This window comes from Acanthochromis polyacanthus, chromosome 6 (genome assembly GCF_021347895.1).
Source record: "Acanthochromis polyacanthus isolate Apoly-LR-REF ecotype Palm Island chromosome 6, KAUST_Apoly_ChrSc, whole genome shotgun sequence".
NCBI classification, from domain to species: Eukaryota; Metazoa; Chordata; class Actinopteri; family Pomacentridae; genus Acanthochromis; species Acanthochromis polyacanthus.
This window is the reverse complement of record NC_067118.1, coordinates 36664538-36684427: the sequence shown is the minus strand read 5'-3', so window position 1 is coordinate 36684427 and position 19890 is coordinate 36664538. Positions and strand designations below refer to the sequence as shown.

The 19890-nt window shown below is 40.5% G+C and overlaps 1 protein-coding gene across 1 annotated transcript; it reads left to right on the top strand.

Annotated features, from left to right (window-relative positions):
• The first annotated feature begins 998 nt into the window (after positions 1-998).
• Positions 999-19688, top strand: esyt1a (extended synaptotagmin-like protein 1a). Its single transcript, XM_022203213.2, has 31 exons — positions 999-2124; positions 2968-3009; positions 5593-5727; positions 6006-6079; positions 6342-6414; positions 6507-6596; positions 6686-6741; positions 8113-8233; positions 8454-8630; positions 9129-9211; positions 9382-9430; positions 9713-9802; positions 11338-11433; positions 11514-11585; positions 11662-11748; positions 11939-12088; positions 12330-12512; positions 13537-13713; positions 13806-13888; positions 14011-14059; positions 14159-14248; positions 15822-15917; positions 16118-16189; positions 16276-16362; positions 16472-16618; positions 17565-17695; positions 17893-17988; positions 18080-18211; positions 18286-18391; positions 18511-18560; positions 18670-19688. Exons 1-31 carry the CDS (start codon positions 1798-1800, stop codon positions 18695-18697), a joined length of 3249 nt encoding a protein of 1082 aa, XP_022058905.1. The 5' UTR covers positions 999-1797; the 3' UTR covers positions 18698-19688.
• The last annotated feature ends 202 nt before the right edge of the window (positions 19689-19890 follow it).

The following is a 19890-nucleotide window of genomic DNA, read 5'->3' as shown; positions in this document are numbered from 1 at the left end:
AATGTGGGGGGAAACATTTTCACAGTGAAACTTCTGATGTCCACATTTTCAACATTTTTGAGAAATCTTTGAACATTTTTGGTGGAAAAAAGAAATGTTAGAAATGTTACTTAAGAACATTCACAAAAAAATGCACCAAAAAAAATTTCGCTGGTATTTGGTTGATTTTTTTTGTGAATATTCTTAAAGAAAATATTAGAAGTTTTACTGATATGTATGTAATCACTTTAGATATTTTAGATTTTTTTTGAAGATTTTTACTCATTTTTTTGGAAAATATTTACAAAAATTTTCTTGTCACATATGGGGGATTTTTTAAAATAAAACTTTTAAGGGAAATGGAGGAATTATTGGAATATTTTTCCTGGAGGTTTTGCAAATTTTCAGAAATTTGGGACATTTTTTTTGCTGAAGTTTTGGATTTTTTTCAGGCAAGGAAACACTATTTTTCTGTGCCCGTAAATGAGGACAACAGGAGGGTTAATATCTGTCTTGCATGGAAATATTGGTGTTTTTATGAGCACAGAAAGTTATAAACAAGAGAACTGTTGTACAATATTAAAGTAAGCAGTAAAGACAGCTGTAAATACTAAAATATACACGTCAGAATGTGGAACGGTATCAAATAAGTTGCATATATTGATAATGATTATAATATAGTTGCTAGAATAGTGGGATGATTAGAATTGATTGCACTTATTGCAACATATTAAACTTGATCTCTGCATTTTTTAGAATCTCACATCACACTGAAATCTGGCAGTATTTTAAACATAAGATTTTGTTGCTTTCGGTCCATGTGGCTGACAGAAGCTGCCTGTTGTCATGTTCTTCATGCTGCATATCTGTGTGCATAAGTGATCATCTAACTCTTCTCCCTCCGAGCAAATACAGATAACCGGCCGTATCCAGGCAACAGGGAGGCTATTTAAAGCATGCCTGTTTTCTAGAAAGCCATAAATGAGGCTATTAATGAGAACCGACAGTGAAAACACCATGGATACCAAATTCTGCAGTGCGCTTTTTCGAAATTTGACCTGCCTGCGGATGCGCAATTTTGCCAAACTGACGCACATCGTGATGGTGTCACGACTCTGCTGCTGCTCGGACTCTATTGTAGAAAAAAAAAAGCAGAACAACACAGCAGCACAGAGGTACTGTACGTGCACGAGCCAGAACACCTTTCTGTCAATGAACCTGTTGGCGCCCTCAGGCTCCGTAGTAAAGCTGCTGCAGTGGAGAGGAGCGCTTGCGCACGCAGGACTTATTCCGGTTCTACGAGGAAAATAACGGACTGAGCAGCTCAGGATAATAGGGGCGTAGTTGTGCCTTTTGGTTTATATAATGATGCAGCTGGGGATGTTCCTCTGAAAAACGTGTCCTCTGGAGTCTTCAGGTGGAATAAATGTTGCTTTACTTCGCATATCGGCTCTAATAACGCTCCGCCCGGGGGCTGTGCGTGACGCTACAAGTTAATTCTATGGTTTAGGTTTCTACTGGATTTCATGTGAAGGAGGACTTCAAGCTGAGCCCGCCCTCTCAGGTCTTGGTCTCTGCTTGCCCTGCTCTCTGAGAGAAGCTTTACACGTAAATGAAGCGGAGCACCCTGCGGAACTGACGGGGGGAAGAAGAAAAGTCGTGATCATGATTTAACCGTTTCGGAGCGCGCAGTTTCTCGCCGACTTGCCCATGGTCGCTGTAAAAACGCGGTGGTGAGTGTTTACAGGCGCTTGCCACTCAGAAAAAGAAGATCTGAAGGCCAGGATCGAGCGAGGGAAGTCGAGCGGATCTTGAGCCATGCCAGCTGCGGCTGCAGAGTCGGGCATGAGCGGCGGCACCGCGGCTGCAGCCTCGGCCTCTCCGAGCAAACCCCCCGCTGAACGCGCAGTCAGCGTGCTGTGGTCGTTCGGAAAATGCCTCGGTGCGCTGCTGCCCGTGTACCTGGCCGGGTATTACGGCTTCAGCATCAGCGTCGTGCTGTTCGGTCTGATGATCTACATGGGATGGAAGCACAGCCGGCTGGAGAAAGTGATGAGGCTCAAGTCTGCCATGTACCTGCAGGAGAACGAGAGGGAATTCACCACCGTGAAGGTGCTCAGATCCAAGAGGGATCTGCCCCCCTGGGTGAGCACTGACACAGCTGGCAGCTTCGTCTGCTTCTCACCTACTTTGTATCACAGTTAGATTGTTCCTCAGCTGTTTGTTAAGAAGCTTAAAAAGAACACATACATGAAAACACATGGAGACTATTCCTTCATAGTAACCCCCATGTAATCCCTTTGGTTCACTGTTTTTACTCCCTATATTTAGACATTCCTAATGTGCACTGCCTGGGGAATTACTCAGAACTGCAGCCACACTGAGGAATGTCAGTGAAATTAACATGTCAGATGAGATCTTTGAAGTGGAAAGCCAAAATGTTGAGAATTAAGTCCATGGCAACAATTGTGTGTCCACGGCACAAGTGATTATAGCCAGCAATAGGGGAGGTTTTCTGTGGGTTTTCATCTTCCTGTTTTGCTTCAGTGAAACTGCTGTTAACCTTATCTGGCTCTAAAAAAACTGGATGACTCATAAACATCCTTCAGAGTCAGAGCAGAAGCAGGGACCAGGACCACCATATCTGGATAGAGAGCGAGGAAGAATAAACTGTGTGTGTTTGCAGAGAGGCCTCATCTCCAGATCTCGTGTCTGATGTGTGGATGCTTTCCTGAAATTATGTCAGTGACCAAATTGGTCAAACTTGTGCTCAACTTCAACTTTTTCTGTAATTGTTTGATACTCTGTGTGGTAGAAAATATTTAAATTCTTCCTGTGTCAAAGAACAAACTACCCTGTTGGAAGTCTGCTGAAGTTTCTACTTCTTTTTAGTCCTCATAAAAAATAAAAAATAACCTTTTTAAGTGTTTGTACTGCACTGTTAGGAGCTGCAGGTCATTTTATGCTGCCTTGTCATACTCTCTACAGGTCAACTTTCCAGATGTGGAAAAAGTGGAATGGCTGAATAAGGTATTTTTTTTCCTATGTGACTTTGCAGAGTTTTATTTTTGCATGAGAAAGTCATTTTTTTAACCCTCCTGTTGTCCTGATTTACAGGCACCAAAAAAATATTGTTTCCTTGTCTGAAAAAAATCCAAAAATTCTGCAAAAAAATTCCCCAAATCTCTGAAAATTTGCAACACCTTCAGGAACAAAGTTCCAATAATTCCTTCATTTCAATTAAAAATGTTATTTTAAAGAAATCCCCCAAAATGTGGCAAGAAAATTCTTGTGAATATTTTCAAAAAATGAGTAAAAATCTTCCAAAAAAATCCTAAAAATATCTAAAGTGATTACATATATATCAGTAAAACTTCTAATATTTTCTTTATGAACATTCACAAAAAAAAAAATCAGCCAAAATCCATCGAAATTCGCTGGATTTTGGCAGATTTTTTGGTGAATGTTCTTGAAACATTTCTAATATTTCTTTTTTTCCACCAAAAAATGTTCAAAGTTTTCCCACAAATGTTGAAAATGTGGACGTCAGAAGTTTCACTGGGAAATTATTTTTCCTTCCACATTTTCAAACTTTAAAGTGAGTCAATTTTGACCCGCAGGATGACATGAGGGTTACAGAATCATCTGTTTCTGTTTCCTTCTGTGCAACTCTTAGGAAAGCAAAGGAAGCAACAAATTCTTTGAGGATAAGGTGTTCAGGATTCACTCGGGTAGCTCCAACAGTAACTGCAACGCCTCACGTTTAATATCAAGACCAGGCGTAAACTAACCGTGACGTCACCCGTTGGTTTCAACGGCGAGAAAATGAAGCCCGGATTTTGCTACTTCCTGGTCGCCATTTTGGACTTTTTGGAGCCAGTGACGTAAAAAGCGTCATCAAACAGACTGGACCGGAGAGCAACTAGGGGCAGGATTGGCTGAGGACTGTCTTATCCCGCCCACGTTTTACCGCTGAGGCTTCTGTTGCTGTCTATCAAGTATCGCCACGCCCCCTGGCTCCGCCAACTTTAACGATTTATTTAAAATTCAGTATTGATTTATTTTAAGATCGGCCACCTGATCTCTCATTTTGACCATGAAAACTAACAGGAAAAAAATCCTGAGCTGTAGAAAATCAGTCTATCAAATTTTATTTTTTCCAAAAATGAATTGGGGTCTATGGAGCAAAAGCTTTTTGGAGCCAGCCCTAGCGGACGGCGGGATATTGCAAGTTTTTGACACTTCCGGGTTGGCTTCAATTCTGGAGCCAGATGCTACGTCCACTATATATACAGTCTATGATCAAGACTGAAAAAAAGCGCTTGTGCGGACTTCAAGTGACCCGGCTTCTCGCTGCAGCCTCCCCATCAGAGGAGATAATCTGCTGGTGTAATTAAAAGGCAGAGAGAGTGGCTCAGATCATATCACAGCTTCTTTGTCTCTGTCAGTGCAGGAACCCCGTTTTAGCCCAGGGAAAGTGTGGATATGAATACTAATAATACAACGCAGTCTTCTGGAGGGGAAAAATGTAATGAACTCAGTGGCAGAAGCGAAAGATTGTGGGATGGCAATTTGCTGGACTCATCTTTCAGCCAGCCCACGTCGTCTCTCCTCCAGGTTTCCCAGCTGCAAACTGTTCCTACACTTTATTCATATTTACAGCTTTGATTCAGAGCCTGTAGGAGTAATGCACATAAAAAAAGCACATGACAGTTACATGCATTCCTCCTAAATGCATGTCCATTTCTGTGGCATTAATAATGTAGAAGACACTTACACGCCTGTAAGCATCACCAGTCGCAGTGCAGAGGAGATGTAAACAGTCACGCCTCTCTCTTACACTTCACACTGAAACGCTGAAGCTAACACCGGTGCGAAGATGTGCGGAGCGATAACACCGAAGCACTGTTTCAATTCATCGCATTACATACTGAGCCTTCATATCTCAATAATAATCTCTTAAGACTTCATCGGAAGTTATGCGGTTTGGTGCTCAAGAACAAACACTGATGGGAAAAATGAGCTACTTTTAATTACTTTAACTCTCGTGTCGTCCTGCGGGTCAAAATTGACCCTTTTCAAGTTTGAAAATGTGGAAAAAAAAATATTTTCACAGTGAAACTTCTGATGTCCACATTTTAAACATTTGTGGAAAAACTTTTTGGTGGAAAAAAAGAAATGTTAAAAATGTTTCTTAAGAACATTCACAAAAAATCAACAAAAATCCAGCGAAATTCGCTGGTTGATTTTTTGTGAATGTTCTTAAAGAAAATCAATTTAGATATTTTTTAGGATTTTTTGGAAGATTTTTACTCATTTTTTGAAAACATTTACAAGAAATTTCCTGCCAAATTTTGGGGATTTTTTAAAAAAATAAAACTTTTAAGGAAATACAGTAGTTTTCTTCCTGAAGGTTTTGCAAATTTTCAGAAATTTGGGGAATTTGTTTTGCTGGATTTTTTGATTTTTTTTTTTTTAGACAGGGAAACAATATTTTCTGGTGCCTGTAAATGAGGAGAACAGAAGGGTCTATATAGGGTTATTCTGTTTTTTTTTGTTTGCCATATTTAAATCAGTGCAAGAAAACTGATGAATGCTCTGTCATGAATGTAGATCCTGCAGCAGGCTTGGCCTTTTGTCGGCCAGTATCTGGAGAAGTTGCTGGTGGAAACCATTGCTCCTGCAATCCGTGCTTCCAGCATCCATCTGCAGACTCTCAGCTTCACCAAGGTCAACATAGGAGAGAAGGTACGTTAATGGCCTGTCGTAAACGCTGCGTTTTACCCACGACTGTCCAGATTACAAATGTGCCATGACCGAGAAAATCTAATCAAGCCAGGGGTGTTAATGCGGGTAATACGTATGTAAGTGTGGTAATGTGGGGCTGGTCATGCTGTCCAGTTCATTACAAGTCCAAGGATGGATGAATTCATTACAGCAAGTGAAAATATTCATGTTCATCTTTGCAAATGTGATTCGTGTATCAGTTGTGTTTGCCTAGCTGACGGCAGCTGCTGTGTTCGCAGGCTGTGAAAGTGGTTGGAGTAAAGGCTCACACAGAGCAGGACAAGAGACAAGTCATGTTGGATTTGTACCTGAGGTAATGCATCATAGTTTTAATTAATTAATCAATTCATGTTGTTGCTTAATTATAAAAACAGCAGTCTTGCCAGATGCTGAATTGTTACTGAATTAGTGCACTGCGAAGTTTCCGACATGAGGGTTTGTCCTCGTCTGCAGCAGCACTGTTATCATCACTGTTTACTTAACACAGAAGAGAAAACAGCTCTATCATAACTGACATCAGCTGCTCCCCCTGGTTAAACATTTATCTTCTATCTGTCACTACGCTTCTATTGCAGCTATGCCGGAGATGTCGAGATCAATGTGGAAATCAAGAAGTACTTCTGCAAAGCCGGAGTGAAAGGAATCCAGGTAGAAGAAGAGCTACTTTGATGTTCTTGCATTGTTAGCTGCAGTGATGTGGCCTGGAAGCACATTTTCAACGTAGGATTGTCTCTCTGTAGCTCCATGGAAAGCTGCGTGTGATCCTTGAGCCTCTGATTGGAGATGTGCCACTGGTTGGAGCCATTACAATGTTCTTCATTCGGAGGCCTGTGAGTGTTTTTACTTTTGGGCTGCATTGGCGTCTAAAGCCTCCCTTCATTCAGATGTCTCCCCCCCCCTCTCTGTTTCACATGCATAGAAACTGGACATCAATTGGACCGGACTTACCAACCTGCTCGACATCCCTGGACTGAAGTGAGTTTATATGATGGAGCTGTTTGGAGATCTAAGAGGCCGATTTAATCTGTTGCGTTTGTTCCCATTTGAGTAGGAGGGCCAGTTTGAAACGAAGAAATGCTACTTATAATTCATTCAGCCTCAAGAATCACAGAGCCTTTTCCTAGCAGTAGTTCCAAAACAAACTGAGACAGACAGTAGAGATGAAGTGTCTTTCTGTTCTCTGACAGATTTGTGTGATTACATCCTTAAAGGATAAGGATGGTAGCATTCTTCATGTCTGTTCTTGTCAACAACCTCAATGAAAAGACAAAAACCAACAATAGATGGATCATACTAGCAAGTGTTGGCTGTGATGCCAAAATCTCTCAATTGTTATTCAAAGCTAATAAAAAAACATTAGCATGCTGCTGTGTTGCACTGAGTTATATGTTCCTCCTTTATTCTGAACTTAAATTAGTCCCTTATAGACTGCCCTGGTGCAGTAAATACTCAAGAGCATTAAATATGCAGTATATTAGTACATTTTTGAACAAAGCTCTTCAAATTTGCAGTATTTTCTTGTATGACAAAATTTTCTACACACCAAATGTTGCGGCTATTTAGAAAATAGGAAGGCCTTTATAAAATGAAACCTCTTCCTGAAGATTTCACACTTGAGTTGACACAAAGAAACTTCAAGCTGAGTGCCACGAACTGCTTAGAAAATTCCAAAATTGTCACGATGTCAAGTAATAGAATTTTGGTCTTGTTCTTTTCATGAGATTTTTTGTCGACAATGAGACAAACACTGAACAATGCCAGCCTTGTTCTTCAAGTTGTGAGAACTAAATGTCAAACTCGTGATCTTGCAGTATTGTGACTCATAGCTTTATCTTCAGGTGTTTCTTAAGGCTCATTATGTAAGTCCAGAATGTGAACAATGTAGAATCAACTACACAATTGCATGGAATAGAAAGATAAACTGATGCTCTCACAAACGGCAACGCTGCAGAGCATATTCAGTGTGATTGTATGGTGACTGATTCTACACTGTGTGCATTACAATGTTATATAATGCACTTCTGTGAAAATACAATTAAAACATTGTCAGAGGTGTAAATGTGTTGCTGGTGCATCAGCATTATTTATACAACCCTAGTATTCCCTTTGGGAATACTTGAATGACAGATTGTCATTATTTTTAATTGTATTCCTCCTTTAGATGACATTTGCAAAAATGGTTTCTCAGAAAACTGTCCATTCGAGGCTGTTCTTGTTGGTTCTGTAGCAGGATTTCATGTCATTTATGCATGAAATATGGTTGACAGTAGTATATAGCCTCTGCCTGTCTGTCTGTATCTTCCCCTCCCCGTGTGTCCCCAACATCACCCTTGCATTCATTTGCAGTGCCTTGTCGGACACTTTGATAATGGATGCAATAGCCACCCACCTGGTGCTCCCCAACCGTCTCACTGTTCCTCTGGTGGCCAACCTGCACGTTGCGCAGCTCCGCTCCCCTCTCCCAAGGGTAACTGTCTCAGTAATGAATGGCCTGGAGACTCGCTGGAGCCGCACAAACAGAAGCGAACACGGCTCAGCATAATAGCTCCCAGCAAACACATAGCCTTAAGGTCACACAGCAAATCACACTGTGAATGAAAAGCGTGGACACACATTTCGTGAAGATGCTAATATTTCTGATTTTATCTGCGCCTGCATGTTTTCCTGCATTCGTACGCACACGCTAGGGAGTGGTGCGTATTCACCTGCTGGAGGCCGAGGACCTGACCGCCAAGGATACAGTCATCAAGGGCCTAATCGATGGGAAGTCCGATCCGTACGCCGTGCTGCGAGTAGGAACCCAGATCTTCACCTCTCATCACGTGGACAGCAACCTGAACCCACAGTGGAGGGAGATGTACGAGGTGAGAGGGCTGGGAGTGACGAAAAATGAACTGAAACACGAGATGTCTGACTTTGGGTTGTTATTCAACTGCTGCACCTCCTACCAGTTTGTGCGATGAAAAGTTACAGCCTCGTGTCGGCGTCCTTGTAGCCGTTGCAGTAAGTCTTTGATGGTAAATGTGTCACTGCCGCTTCACAGATAAACATTTTCTTGGAGATTTTATCGACTTCTGTGGTGGCAGGAAGCGGCTGTTTCCGAGATAAGCAGCTCTTACGAAAACTGCTTGCTCAGAAACACATTTGCCTTTTCTCTTGTCTTATGAAATTTGCCTCGAACACCAAACTAACATTAAATAACCTACATCTAACTGGCTCAGTAATTACAAGTTCCTGCCATTGTGATCGTGTTTGCATGCTCTTGTGTTATTATGTCATTTGTGGCTGTATCTATATTTGTATATTTGTTGTGTGTTTTGCGTATTTGTCCATTTATGTGTGTGTGTGTGTGTGTGTGTCAGGTGATTGTCCATGAAGTACCTGGTCAGGAGTTGGAAGTGGAAGTGTTTGACAAAGACCCAGACCAGGATGACTTCCTGGGGAGGTAGCTTATCCATTCTCATTCATTTACTCCGTCTCTATGTGCTTCTCGTGCCATTTCCATAACTTTTCTGTAAGATTTTTGCCATGCTGGGCATTGATTCTGTTGAAATATAAGCACATTGGCGTATTTATTTACAGCTGTATTTCTCTTTCTGTCTGTCTCTATTACAGGGTCAAGGTGGATCTTGATATTGTCAAGAAGGCCAGAGTTGTGGATGATGTGAGTAGTAATGTTTGCAAGTTTGTTTTTTTTTGACAAAATACTGCTTTTTCTCATAGATCGGAAAGAGTGAACTGCAGACGAAGAAGAATACCGTTATTTCCTTGCTCTAAAACATAAAAACAAACAACTGCAGTATTCCTGTTAGCATGTGACTCCGTGGTCACCATGTGCCGGCTCGTGATCTCCTCTCATCTCACCGCCTTCAGTCCTACCCAGGCTGAAGAAATCAGCCAGATGAGAGAAATGTGTGTTTAATGAACCCTGTGTTTTTGTTCCCAGTGGTTCAATCTGAGGGACGTCCCATCTGGCAGCGTCCACCTCCGGCTGGAGTGGCTCTCTCTGCTGTCCTCTGCTGACAGACTGAGTGAGGTGAGGCTGCAGCAGATGAATGCGGCCCCAGGAGCTGTTTGTTTTCTCAGTCAGCAGAAGGGCTTCCTATAATTATGTGGACGACATGAATAATACATTGATCATTCTCAGGGAATAGTTTTTATATGGTAATGGATCTGTGGAGATTCGGCCTGTATTTAACAGCTTGGCCATATAAAGAGAGGGCATCAAACTGGTAACTTTAACATTATGTAGTACGCGCTCTAAACCATTGTAGAAAATCACAAAAATGGCAAACTAATCTTCATCTACTACAGTTCTTCATTTCTCCAACTGCCACAGATTTAGAATAAAATGTAATTTTTTTGTTTGGCCTTCAATCAACCAGGAAGGTCAAGGTAAACAGAAAGAAAGAAGCTGGAACGTCAGAAAACACGATCAAATAATTGTCAAAATACAATAATTTTTCATGAAAAAATATACCCTTAAGTTTACATGAGATTGCGTGTAATTTTTTGTCTTTTTTAATGTTTGATGTAGGATATTTACATGTATATACAATGTAATTACCTATAATGATAGCTAGATAGATAGAGAGAGAGATCATTTAGACCGGCCGCAAAAACGCAATGTAGAAATACTCTCTTACAAGTAAGGTCCTGCTAACAAAATTGTCCTTTAGTAAAAGTACAAAAATATAGGGATCAAAATATTTTGTGTGTGTGTATATATGCTGACTGTCGTATCATTACATTATGATTAAAAATGTGTTCATTACTTTAGTTGCAGCTGCTGAGGCTGATTTTAATAGCCTCATGTGCTGCTGTGTAGCTTAACTTAAAATAATCCATGATGATTTAACATTTTGTTTAAATTTTGTATTTAAAAAATAAAAGTTTGCAGAATAAGTAAAGCTGTCAAATAACTTTAGTGGAAGACTTGTTAAGAGCTGACGTGTAAAGATACTCACATAAGGAAAAAGTGCTTAAACAATGTACTAAAGTACAGTACTTGAGTAAATTTACTTAGTTACCCACCACTACTGACAAAGACTGCATCTTTTGTGAACATCATATTTAGGTTAATTTAAGTTGTACCAGTTATATGATGTGCATTAATGCATGTGAGCTTTGTGTGTTTGGTTTTAGCAATCATTTTTACACATTTTAATATATGTTTTAGGTATTTCATTATGTTTTCTGAACTTTATGTTTAAGTCTGCATGTGCTCCCAGTTTCTTCTCACAGTAAGATTAATGTTCCCAGTGGGACGATAAAGTTAAGTTGCATGCACTCTAAGAATCTGAAATCATCCAGCTCCAGAACTGTCAAACAGTAAATCAGGGATGTGACAATGTTTGGGATGTGACACCTCTGACAATGTTTTAATTGTATTTTCACAGAAGTGCATTATATAACATTGTAATGCACATAGTGTAGAATCAGCCACCATACAATCACACTGAATATGCTCTGCAGCGTTGCCGTTTGTGAGAGCATCAGTTTATCTTTCTGAAAAATTGATTTTCAGGATCATTTCTCTCACACGTTGCCTTCTTTGTTGTTTATTTCCAGGTGATTCAGAAGAACCAGAACCTGACCAGTAAGACGGCTGATCCTCCGTCTGCCGCCATCCTCACCGTCTATCTCGACCAAGCTTATGAGCTGCCTGTGAGATTATCACTGTTTAATTCATGTTGTGTGCATTAAATTTTCATATGTCACTCACGTTGATGCATTTACTGTTTCAGATGAGAAAAGGGAACAAGGACCCAAGTCCGATGGTGCAGATTTCTGTTCAGGATTCAACTAAAGAGACCAAGGTAAGGATTTAGCTTTCCTTTTAAGAGCTCACACCAAGTTCAGAGCATAATGAATGCCTTCTCCTGTTTCCTTTAGACTTGCTACGGGACCAACAGCCCTGTGTGGGAAGATGCTTTCACCTTCTTCATTCAGGATCCTCGCAAACAAGATATCGACATCCAGGTAAGTCTTCAGTAGCAGCTGAACTCATCAATTAGTCTGGCTGTATAGATCCTGCAGTCGGTGTGTTTAGTACACCAACACATTACTGACTTTCCATCCGTTTTTAATCCATGAACTGCACTCTTCTCTTTTTGCTGTGATATTTGCCTGCGTTGCGGTTTCTTTTGCTAACTCCTTGTCTTTGAACCAGGTGAAGGACGATGACCGTGCTCTGTCTCTGGGTAATCTCACCATCCCTCTGACCCGTCTGCTGGGGACCCCTGAACTCACCATGGACCAGTGGTTCCACCTGGAGAATTCGGGTTTAGCCAGTCGTATCTACGTCAAAGTTGTGCTGAGGGTTAGTGTGTCACACTTCTACTGCTGTGCACACACACTCATGTTGTGTAGTGTGCTGTAGTGAATGAGTGTTTGTTGTCCGTGGAAATGAAAGTTCTGCAACGACTGTGTGGCATTAGGGAAGTTCTAAGACTTTCAGCACATTCATTGACAAACTTTCATTGCCACAATACATGAAACAGCATAATTTAGCAATTTGCTGCTTGGCAGTTGCTGGCATAACCGTACTTGTTTCCTGGTAGGTTTTGTGGCTGAGTGACGACACCACTCCTACCACTCCGTCTCCTCGTCCTTCGGCCCCCGGGTCTGGGACGGGTCACGGGGGAATCTCGTCAGAGCTGAACCCAGTGGGGCCCGGCGGGTCGGCTAAACCTCCATCAACGCGACCACAGCACACCACACCCGATCCAGAGTTTGCAACTGAGGTAGAAAATAGTAAAATCAGTAATTTTCCAGACAACACTTCCTTCGTAATTTACAAATGTTTTCTATATTCACGGAAAACACAAAAATATCAACGAAAGTACAAAAACAGACCATGAATTTACATTTCTGATGTATAACAGCATTAAAAACCCGCAACTATGAACATTCAAACAAATTAGAATGCTTAAAGAAAGTTGATTTTTTTGCATTTACAGATTTATTGTAATTTTATATATACTTACTTAATCGATGTAATGAGAATGCTTTTAAATGCATGTTTAATGTTGTAAATATATTTCTAAAATGAGATAATTTGTGACAGTTAACAGACAAAAAGGCGACTGTGGCTCCGGTGGTAGAACGGGTCGTCCAATGATCGAAGGGTCGGCGGTTCGATTCCTGCTCTCGCCTAGTCATGTGCTGTTGTGTCCAGCGCTGCTCTCACGCTGGTGTATGAATGCGTGTGAATGTTGGTGGTGGTCGGAGAGGCCGTAGGCGCGGATTGGCAGCCATGCTTCCGTCAGTCTGCCCCAGGGCAGCTGTGGCTACAAATGCAGCTTACCACCACCAGAGTGAGAATGTGTGACTGAATGAATAATGGATCCATTGTGAAGCGCTCTGAGTGCCTAGAAAAGCGCTATATAAATCTAATCCATTATTAAAAGTACTGGTGCTGTAATTTTACATAGATTTGTTTGTTAATTGAGAGATACTCTTTATAGAAGTGTGTTTTCTGTCTGTCTGTCTGTCTGTCATTATACATTATAGGTTATTTAATTGCTTATACATGTAAATATCCTGCATCAAACATTAAAAAAAAGACAAAAAATACATGTGACCTCATGTAAAATTAAAGGTGTACCTTTATGTGGAAACTTACTGTCTTTCAGCCATTATTTTTATTTTGTTTTTTGATGTTGCAGCTGCCATAAAGTTACTTTCTTTACAGTATAGACTTTAACAGCAGCAGACATCACTAAATACCCACCACAGTAACATTCTTTGTCCTCGTTCTGCCTGCAGGGAGTTTTGCGAATCCACCTGGTGGAGGCCCAGAACCTGATAGCCAAGGACAACTTCATGGGGGGCATGGTGAAGGGGAAGAGCGACCCCTACGTCAAGATCCGAGTGGCCGGGATCACATTCCGAAGCCACACCATCAAGGAGAACCTAAATCCTGTCTGGAACGAACTCTATGAGGTACCGTGACTTTTAATGACCAAGAGATGAATCCTTCTGCTCGTCTGATGAGATTATGAAGTTTTAGATTGAACCGTTTTCCTCCCGTGCAGGTGATTTTGACGCAGCTTCCAGGTCAAGAGATCCAGTTTGAGTTGTTTGATAAGGACATCGATCAGGACGACTTCCTCGGAAGGTTTGCGCTGACGTTACAAATACATCTTGCGCAGTATTTCTGGTCACCAGCTCTTGTAGCTGAAGGAAAAACACATCAGGGAAAAAGAGGAAAAAATGAATGACTGAATCCTGTCTTTGCAGGTTCAAGCTTAGCCTACGAGACATCATCAGCGCACAATTCATGGATACGGTGTGTGACACGTACTGCACTTGAAACGATCCAAAAAGATATTTTATCACGTAATATTCACATTATTACCTGAGAATTTTTGTGCTCCTCTTGCTTTAGTGGTACACGCTAAACGATGTGAAGTCAGGTCGAGTTCACTTGGTGTTGGAGTGGCTTCCCCGAGTCTCTGATCTGCCCAGACTGGAGCAGGTTGGACATGTTCTTTCTCCTTTTTAGGGTCTAATTATTTGGATATACCAAAGCGATATACTTTACATAGAATGTGATTGTCCGTACCTTGATAAATGATAAAGTGAGTGATTTTTTTTAACAATAATGAAGTCTCGGCTGAAGGTAATTCTGCTTAAGCCACTTTCAAGAAACAGCCTTTCTGCCTGCAGCACTTACATTCCACAACAGGTATTTGACACCAGAGTTAAATTTTCTAAGAGCTGGGCCTGTGAATAGAGTTTTTTTTCCTCCCACAAATCCTCATGAACCTCCTACCTGTAAGAACTTTAACAAAGATTAGAACATGGGGTTATGACATCTGCAAGCAGCTGGGAGATTTGGTGCCAATAAATTTGGAACAATAAAGAACTTTAAAGATTTTTAAAAGTCTGTATTTGTACAAAACCTGTATACAATGAAAAAAATATTTGTTGCTGTATTTTTCCTCATGTCAATATTGACTACAGAGTCACTGGTTCCCAATCTAAGAGAAAGAGACTAAATTTGCAGTCCTTATTTAGTGGAAAAGACATTTCAAAGCTTAGCCAAAGTTATTATGAGACTGTAGGAGTTTAAGTTCACCAAATCAAGTAAATATCTTCCAAAGTTCTAGTCTTTTCATTACAAAACTCCCACTCATTGCTTCCTCAGATTGCATTTCTGGTGAGCAGAGCGATACTTTTTCTCCAACATGATGCACGCTTAATTTGTCTGCCAATTCCTTTACTTTATTAGGCCTCAAGGAAATTCGTGAAGCTGGTAGGAAATTCTTGAAACCTTGAACTTCAGTGTCGTAGCATTGTTGTTTAGCTCCTTTTTTAAAATAGTGTTTAGCAAACAGGAAAAAGGTGGATTTTTACAGTGAGCCTTTAGAGAGTATTGCACACTGAAAAAGAAAAAAGTTTCTAAATAATAGTGAAATGACTGGCAGACAAAACAAACTTTTGCTAAACAAGAATCCTAAAAGTTAAGTATGATATCATTCATTAAAGTGCATGAACAATACATTTCCACAAGTTTTCTTTATATGTTTTCCAGAGGGACACTGCTATTTTACAGACCTGACCTGATTTATTCAGACAGAAATCTACAATATCAACCAATTATTCATGAAGGACTTTGCAAAGCACCCCAGGAGGAGTTAAAAAAAAAAAAAAAAGCTATTCACTCTGTACAAGTCAGTTTGTAGGCTCCAATATAGCATGTGGACCAGCACTGGACTTTACAAAAATCTGAACTTTATTCCAAATTTACACACCATTTCTGCAATTTTAAAGACATTTCTATACTATTTTTAAAAAATACTGAAAAATTTTAGAATTATTCTCTGTAAATGTAAGATTTGATTTTAACTGTCCACTTGTTAGCAGTAAAAAAGGACATCATGACATCTTTTCCATATGCTTTGTATGGATTATTTGTGGTAATATCTTTGCTGGTAGAGAAAGAAACTTTCACCTCAACTGTCTTCTTGCACAATAAGTCTTACTAAAACTCCTCTCTCTTCACTCTTTTTTTGTCTCTGTGTAACATAATTTCCCGTTTCCTGTAGGTCTTGCAGTATCAGACCCAGCACTCATATCAAAACAAGGTCATACCATCAGCGGCTGTGCTATTTGTGTACGTGGAGCGAGCCCACGGCCTGCCGGTGAGAACCGCATCTTTGACTTCTTGTTGTTTAAAGTTACGCAAGTGGAGACGCACAATAGCAGCATAGAGCACTAGAGTGTAATGTGGCAATACAGCTGCATGTTCACTTATATATGAAATTACTGGGCATGCATTGGTAATAGCAGATGCTGTTTATTACATTTTTTGCCTAATGTTATCCTTTGTGTAACATCTCAGTTAAAGAAGAGTGGAAAGGAGCCAAAAGCTGGAGCTGAGATTCTACTCAAAGGTGTTTCTCACAAAACCAAGGTAGGATCATGACTTTTGCACTGAGGATGTGCATGCAATGAAAAAAAGATTGGCAAAATCCATAATAATTTTACTGATTCTTCTAGATTTGTGAGCGCTCCACATCCCCTCGGTGGGATGAAGCTTTTCATTTTCTGGTGCGCGACCCCAGAGAGGAAACACTCACAGTCAAGGTGAGAGAATAAATGCTATTCACGCCATTCATAAGGTCCTTACATCCTGTCAAACTTTCTGTTCAAGTCTGAAAAATGTGTGCACTTACCTGTGATTGTTTTCATCCAGCTCTCCCACAGCTGGGGCCAGGCTCTCGGCTCCTTGACTCTTCCTCTGAGGGAGGTTCTGGCCGAGCAGGGGCTGGTGCTGGACCGATGGCTCAGTCTGGATGGAGCTCTGCCAGAGAGCCAGATACTGCTGAGGGTCACACTCAAGGTGCTCAAAACATCCTACTCATCCTGTAATATGTGTGGATGGAAGCATCGTCCTGACTGTGGTTTATTCTGTGCTCTATCACTTGTGTTTTTTGTAACTCAGAGTGATTTTACTGGATTGAACCAAAATTGCAAAACACCTTTAGCCAACAAACACTTATTCTCATTTTTACTCAACAAAGGCGATATAATGAGTTAATCTGTGGACTTTTGTGGTGCTGAAATTTGATTTTTAATTTGTATTTTTTTTAACTTTGGACACAACCAGCATGTTTTTGTATTTCTGCTAAATGAATCTTGCTGCCCTCTGGTGGTGCAGCTTCTGAAGTACTTTTTATTTAATTTTTTTTTTTTTTTTTTTTTTACTTCTGGCAACTTATCCATTAATACATACAGTGGTGGATAAAAGTTTTCGGACACCCCGTACATTTGCATGTGTATTGCATTAAGAATCACTCTTAGGTGCAATCGTCAAGTGCAGTTTCTTTTAGTCCAATCACAGCCATAATACTAAACAAATCCTAAAAAAAAAGACATTCAAAACTTAAAATTAATTGGTTTCCTAAAAATAAGAAATTTTGAGCATTGGGTTACTTTAGTAGAATTTATTTTTGTTAGTATTTCTTGTAAACAACAAACAAAAAATATACCATTTGTATTTGTTTGTGTCTGTCTAATGCAGCCACATTTTTTGGAACACAAAAAAAAGATTTTTCCACAAATATTTCAAGATAATATTTGAGATTGTGTGTAATTTTAAGGCTGTCCGAACAATTTTTCCCCCACTGTATGTTATTTAAATCCATTCTGGGTATTATTGGGCATTAAAGATCTGTGTCATATAGCTGTACACCAATATCTGACACAGAAAGTATAATTTCCTCACTGCTGCAAGATGGTTATTCAGCAGCAATGTCATATTTAGAAATGATTTCCACATCTTGCAGATCTTGGACACTCAGCTGGCAGTGTGTCGTAAGGCTCCAGGAGATGCAGGTAATGACGCTGCTACAGATGAAGTCATCCCCAGATGGGTTCCTTCCCATCTCGACCTCAGAAATCGAAGTGGATTCGCCATGTGAGTCGCACACATTCTCAGTGTGTCTCTGTTGTACACCATGGTAAAGACAGCTGTTTCCACAGTAGGCTGTTGTTCAGTATATTACCTCCTAAAAGCACAGAAATTGTCATGCATACTCCATATAGGCATCTGTTCTTAATGATTTGAAGTCAGTACAATGTAAATCAACATGTTTTTCTCATCTGCGTCTTTAGCGGCAGTGACACCTCCAACGCAGCAGGCCAGGTGAAGCTGACCATCGGCTACTCCACCGAGGAAAACAGGCTTTTCATCACCGTTCACTCCTGCAGGTTTCTATACTGCAGACATTGACCTTTTTATCACCACATTCATCAGCTCGTACCATCACATGCTCTGAATGTGATCTCTGTCTACCCACAGAGCTCTGGCAGCCTGCTCCAAGGACGGTGCAGATCCGTACGTTTCCTTCGTCCTGCTGCCCGACAAGAAGGCGACTACCAAGAGGAGGACGGCCACCAAGAAGAGAGACCTCAACCCGGAGTTTAACGAGAGGTAAGGCAAAGAAATAAGACGCTGATGAGCGTGAAAGAAGTTTGAGGAGGTTAATTTATGTCTCCTTTCTGTAGGTTCGATTTTGACTTTTCTCTGGAGGAGTCCACGCAGAGAAGGCTGGACCTGTCAGTGAAGAACAGCGTCTCCTTTATGAGCAGAGAGAGGGAGCTTATCGGCAAGGTATTTATGGTTAATCAATATCTGAAATGCAGTTAGTAATTGCCTCAGTGTGCATAAAATAATTGGTTTTGCCATAGTGATTATCACAAGGCTCTTCTGCTTTCCCTTGTTGTCCTCAGTTGCAGCTGGACCTGGACCAAATTGACCTCAAGACTGGTGTCACACAATGGTAACAATTTAACCACTACTGAATGACACTGTGTGACAATGTCAACAAATTTAAAATGTTCCTTTGCTCGAGGTCGCATAAACTACAACTTGTATCCTTCTATTTCCAGGTACGATTTGGCGGCAGAGACCAACTAGAAGAATCGATGCCTGGTCTTAGGTACTATATAGCATCAACGTTGCTTCTGTGATCTGTGCATTTGTGTATTCAGCTTAGACGAAAATTTCCACCATCACTGAAGAAAAATACTAGAATAACGTTTGTGCCACAAACACACAATCCATCAGTATTTATGAGAAGAAACTTTACATGTAGCTTTTCATTCGTAAAATGTGTAAATGTGCAGAATTCGTCCTGTCACAGACAGATATTTTGGCTGAATAGATATTTGATAATGCAACTGTGTTGCACGACAAACCAAGAATATATGTGTTTAAAAGCATGTAAAAGTCCTCTTTTAAAAAGGGCTTGTATGTAGTAAATATCCTAAGGTAGGACTATGTTTTATGGATTTACAGCATTCAACACAAGTGAAAGAGATTTCTTTGAATTTTATTTTTTACAGTCTCCAGACAATTCCCATTGTTTGTATACGTTTATATTATTGCCTTAAGTATTACCAAACTGTGCACAGTTTTTCAGTGTCTATGAAATGTGTTCCAGATGAAGTTTTATATGTTTTAACCAGAGCTTTCTGACCGTTACTTTTATATCAAATCAAAGTATTACAAATCTAGACCCTCACATTACCACTGAAAACAGAGGTATGATACTGTAAGCAGAGTCTAAATCACTGTGGTTTTATGAAGAGAAAAACTTTGTAGATAATCATCCGGTGTTTCAACGCCAAAGGCTTCTTTGTGTTTTTATGTGTTCGTAGCGCTTCTGTGCAACGAGGCCGATGCTGTCGGCCGAGTTCATGCTTTGTTTTCTGAGCAAAACAGTTTACGAGAAGCAGGATTATGGTGTGTATCAGTGGTGGGACGACTTCCAGCAGAGACCTGGATCCTGATTTGTGGCAAAGAAAACACAACTGAGGAAGGAAGCTGCTTTGCTTAGACATAATTTGAACATATCATCATGTATCTGCTGGAGTTGTTGATTAAAGTTTGCACTCTCATGAAGGAATCTGGGATTTCATTTCATTCTTTTGACAAATTTTAAACAAAGATGACATGTCGTGGTCACTTCTTTCCAGCAGGAGGCGATAAAGTGCTGACAGACCATCACTTGTCTGCTCCAGCTGTATGGAGGCTCACTGGCTGCAGATGTGAGGGGGCGGGGTGGAGAAAAAAATACAGAGAGGAAGACCGACATGTGTTTGAGTCAA